Genomic DNA, 5,000 nt, shown 5'->3' with positions numbered 1-5,000 from the left:
GACCGGATACACTATTGACACTTATTCGGGGCTCATTTGCGCAACCGATAGTGGAATTGGAAAGCTTTTATCCGAGCTTGTTGATATTCGTGTCGCTTTGGAGGAGTCTCGCTTTGTTCACGTTGAGAGAATTGCCTCCATTGTCGGTTAAATTCTTTCATTGTCTCCTAGCTGTCGTACAGTTACTCAAATTATGACCAGATATTTGCATTTTATTGTTAATTCTCGGCATTCCTGGAATTCGTCGGTATTGTCCACGAGCAGGGCAAGAACGAACTTTTATTTTGGAGAGACAATTTGAAAGCACTGAACGGTGCTTTGTTTTGGCCAATTCCTTTTGTTCCCTCGGTAGTCATTTTTTCGGATGCTTCCGACAACGGTTGTGCGGCTTTTATCCAAGGCACTGAGTTAGTTTTTCAGAGAAATTGGTCTTTGGACGAGTCTGAGAAGTCCTCTACTTGGTGGGAGTTAGCTGCAATAAAGTTTTCGATTGAAGCTTTTGGTACTCGCCTGTCCAAACAAAGGGTTCGTTGGTATACTGATAGTCAGAACGCTGTGCGGATAATCCAAGTCGGTAGCATGGTTAAGGAGTTACAGGATTTGGCCTTGAGTGTTTTCCTTTTTACCTCTCAGCGTCAAATTCAATTAGATCTTATTTCGTTATCTCGCCGTCAGAATGCTCAGGCCGATTTTTTCAGTAAAGTAATTGATTTCGATGATTACTCCGTGCATGACGATGTGTTTAAGCAGCGTAAACAGCCCAGGGGTCCGCATTCGATCCATAGATTCGCTTCCAGTTACAACGCGAAGTTGTCGAAGTTCAATTCTAGATTTTTGCAGTTGGGGATTGAGGCTGTGGATGCCTTTACCTAAGATTGGTCTTCAGAGAACAATTGGTTGGTTCCGCCTATTAGTTTAATTGGAAGACTCTTGTCCCATATGCATGAATCCAAAGCAGTTGGTACTCTCATTTTGCCCATGTGGAAATCTTCTTATTTCTGGCCGTTATTATGCAGCGATGGCATTCATTTTAACTCCTTTGAGGCAGATTGGTTGTATCTTCCGGCCAGACCGGACCTCTTCGTGAAGGGTAGAGCGAAGAATAAGTTGTTTGGTGCCAAAGCGTTTAAATCGTCTTGTGTCGCGCTACGACTTGATTTTGCTGGTAACGGCCGCTCTTTTCTGCGGGGTTGTTATACCGTACCACAGGGTTGGTGTTCTGTTTGCCGGTCCTAGAGATGCGTTTTTGGCCGACAAATTTATAATCTAGTTTTTCTTCTTCCGATTTTCGACTGTTTGAGTTTTATTTGTGTTTTCTTACTCGTTTTATTGTTTATCGGTATCTAGTCTCGCACCAGTTTTTGGTTTTATTTGGGAGGCCTCGGTGCGTTATCTCGGTGTTTCTAGTGGCAGTCCTTGGCGGAAAGTTCTATGTTCGCAGTTAATTTGAGATCCCTCGGAGGGTAATCTCAGTGTTAGCAGTTATCCTGGGAGCCCTAAGCGGGTGGCCTCAATGCTAGTATGCAGTTATTTTCAGAGACCCCGGCGGGTGTTTCACAGGGTGTTTGCACTGAATTTGAGAGCCCTTGGCGGGTTGTCCTTCTGCGGATAGTCTCAGTGTTTGCAGTTAATTAATGTGAGAAGCCCTCGGCGGGTACCCGGTATTCCACTGAGTGTTTGCAGTGAATTTGAGAGCCCTCGGCGGGTTGTCTCAGTGTATGCGTTTCAGCCGTGAACCCAAGGTGGCAGTTTTTTTTTTTTTTCAACGCTTGTTTCCGCCCGCGGAATTTTTGGTTCGTTTCGTCGTACATGTTTGTTTGTTTATTAATTTATTTATTGCTATTCTCTTCTTTGTTTCTCTTTTTGTTCATTTTTCTTTTAGATGTTTTTAGCTCTGGAGTCTGGTCCTCCCTTAGTAGCTGTCGGGATCCTTCTCTTCAGGAATTGGCGTACAAGCTACCGTCAACAGTCCTGGTTTCCAAGGCGCCTGGAACTATCGACTCTTACAGGAGGGCGTCTGCTAGAAGGAAGGAGTTTGCCGCTGCCAAAGGGGAGATTGAGGACTTTCCTGCGAAGACGGAACATGTAGCTTTGTATCTCCAGCATCTGTTAGATTCTACGCAGTCACACTCTTTTGTGGACTCGGCTATTTATGCCATTCAGTGGGCGCTAATTTGGCGGGTTGGCCCTCCCCCGTCGACATTCCCATATTCACGACATAAGTAAAGCAGGCAAGAAGTTGAATGGGCTTGCATGGTTAACAGAAAGCAAGCTGTGACGGCTTATGTGTTTGGGTCTTTAGTTAGTGCTTCTAATTTGTCCAACCTTCTTGAATTAAAGAACGTGTGTATTTTTGTACTTGCCTTTGCGGGAATTTTCAGGATTAATGAGGTTCTTCATATTAAGTATGGAGACGTTCGTTTTCGGAGAGGTTATGTAGCTATTGATGTTACTAGCATCAAGACGGATCAATTGAGGAAAGGAAGTGAGGTTGTCATAGCTAGTGGCGCGATTGTTGATACCTGTCCTGTTAACATTTTGAGACGCCATTTAACTGAAGTAGAGCGTTACCCTATAGACTCAAGTCATTACATTTTTAGGCCTCTTTCTAAGTGCAGGGCAGGTCATAAGCTTGTTTCTGTTAATAAGCCAATAAGTTACTCTAGCATTCGTGATTACTTTAAGCGTAGTTTCAAAGTTATTGTCCTAGACGTTTCTCAGTTTGGCACTTATTCCTTAAGGGCCGGTGGTGCTTCGGGTGCGGCCAATGCAGGCGTGCAAGATAGGCTTTTTCAGCGCCACTGCAGGTGGAAAACCGTTTCTGCAAAAATGGTTACGTAGACGATAGTTTGGATTCTAGGTTGTCGGTTTGAATTCCAGAATGTTGGGTATTTGATTACTTACCTTAAGTTTCGTTTTTCCCTTTCTTTGGCTCTATTAGGTCATTTTGTTCAGCAGACTGACTGACGTGCCCACAATAAACTATTTTCACATTGAAGTCTCTTGGTAGTACAGTCAGAATGTGTAATTTCTGACGGTGGCGTGACATGGGAACGAGTTAGTCAGAAATTGAATATTCTGACGGCACGACGTAGAGGACCGTAGGTGGCTCTGGAATAGGTTAGGACTATTTAGGAGTTTGGCGGGAGTTTTTCGTCAATCTACGTTTGTCAGTCGCTGATGCTTTAACTTTATGCTTAACTTTTGAACTGCGCTGTCTGCTTATTTTTCCTTATGTATAGTAGTAAACCCTTTCATCGGGGTCAGGTGCGGTTGCATTAGATGAGGAATACGTTTCCACATAATTTTGACCACTTGTAAAAGGTGGTCTTTAGTGGTTTTTCGTATCTGGCACGGCAATGCTGCTTAGTTTATTACTACATTAATGCAGTATATTTTGTCTGTTTTCACGGGCGGTGTTATCCGATGTCCAGTTTGTAACCAATTCAGGTAAACGGAGGTCATTTTGTTCAGCAGACTGACTGACATGCCCACAATAAACTATTTTCACATTGAAGTCTCGTGTTAGTTTAGTCAGAATGCCGAAATTTTGTAATTTGCTCCCTCTCTCCCCACAGATTTAACGAACGCTTTTCTTTCAACTAATTAATTCTCGTTATCCACGTTGCTATTTCCCTACCAATGGCGTCGTTCCATCATTCACTATATAAAATGCTTACAACCCATAATTCCCGAATTCTCTTTGACGAAGGGCGCAAATTCCAAATTTCCGGCTTTGCGGTGTTCAATTAAGAACAGCTACTCAGTTGATAAGTCCATTTCACGGTTGAAGTTGGAATTGCAATTTGGAAGACTTAAGCTATTTAATACCTTGTCCACAATGAGCCAAGGTAAAACCGAGCGGGCACATGCAACGATAACCTTTGTCTGTAAATCCAGATTGGCAGGTGCCTCCGTTTTTACAGCGAGGTTCATCGCAAGCGTTCTGGAAAAAAGAAAGAAAAAAAAGGTTACAACATTCCATTTATGCGTGTGATCTTATTTAGCTGAGTATAAATGTAAATGAATACTTAACTGGGGCGCATTTCTGGGTTATGGACGTGTAGTTGTTACACAGCGGACAAGGAATAAATATGGAAAAACTGTATACTTCAGGCTGAAACAACGCTTACCCTTTACCAACTCAAACCTTATGACTTATTACTCTGAAAACCATGTTTAGTCCAGGTTAAGACAAATATTTGCCTTAGTTATTGGTTTTTGTTTTTGTTTTTTCCTGAGTCCTTTTATCGTCAGCCTGCATTTCCCCTTAAATTAGTTTGCACTATACACTGACCGCTAAAGGTCTGGCGTAGCCGAGGAGTGAATACAGTAATAACCCATATTTACTTCAACCGACAGTCATAGCAATCCCCTATATTTCATCAAGTCCCTCACTCTAACCGCATAGGCAACGGGGCCTCAACAAAAGACGTTGGCCAACATCAATACGAAAAAGATTAGACCGTAAATCCCACGTTAAAGCCCCCCCGATTACAATCCCCCTGGATATAAGCCCATCTATCTGCTAAAAGAAATATTATTCCGGATATAATCTCCCCCCTCCCTCCCCAAATATAGGCCCATCTATTGTATAAGTGCGTTCCTGTTGCGTTTCTTTACAAAAAAAAAAAGTTATAGGCATAAACAAGTGGCTGTGGAGTTTATAACCTTAATTATAATGATACTATAGAAAGAAACAAATGTTCTTGAATATATAATACAACTTTGAGTTCTGTTCGACTGCTCATTTCCAACACAACTGTCCAATGACAATGTTTTGGAGTAACGGAGCAAGGAGCTAGCTAAAATCCGGCACTTTTGCATGCGCACAGATTTTTTTGTAGCCTCCCTACAATGACATCTGAGTCTTGCGAATTCCTTTCCTCACTTGCACTTTGTGTTTCTTGCTCCCGTAAATGTAATACACACATTGTTGATAGGTAATTCAATTCCACCTCCAAGAACCCAAGTAATAACTCTAAATGTAATGGTATGTT

The 5,000-nt window shown here is 42.3% G+C and overlaps 1 protein-coding gene across 4 annotated transcripts in view; it reads right to left on the bottom strand.

Moving 5' to 3' along the window:
• Positions 1–5,000, bottom strand: part of LOC137982394 (protein kinase C-binding protein NELL2-like) — a 46,003-nt gene that overhangs the window by 11,845 nt on the left and 29,158 nt on the right. For all 4 annotated transcript variants that reach the window (XM_068829512.1, XM_068829513.1, XM_068829511.1 and 1 more), the window contains exon 3: positions 3,832–3,946. In XM_068829512.1, the coding sequence (XP_068685613.1) occupies positions 3,832–3,946 (115 nt within the window). The remainder of the gene's footprint in view (positions 1–3,831; positions 3,947–5,000) is intronic.

This window comes from Montipora foliosa, chromosome 13 (genome assembly GCF_036669935.1).
Source record: "Montipora foliosa isolate CH-2021 chromosome 13, ASM3666993v2, whole genome shotgun sequence".
NCBI classification, from domain to species: Eukaryota; Metazoa; Cnidaria; class Anthozoa; order Scleractinia; family Acroporidae; genus Montipora; species Montipora foliosa.
Note: the sequence above shows the minus strand (reverse complement) of the source record. Positions and strands in the feature narration are given on the sequence as shown.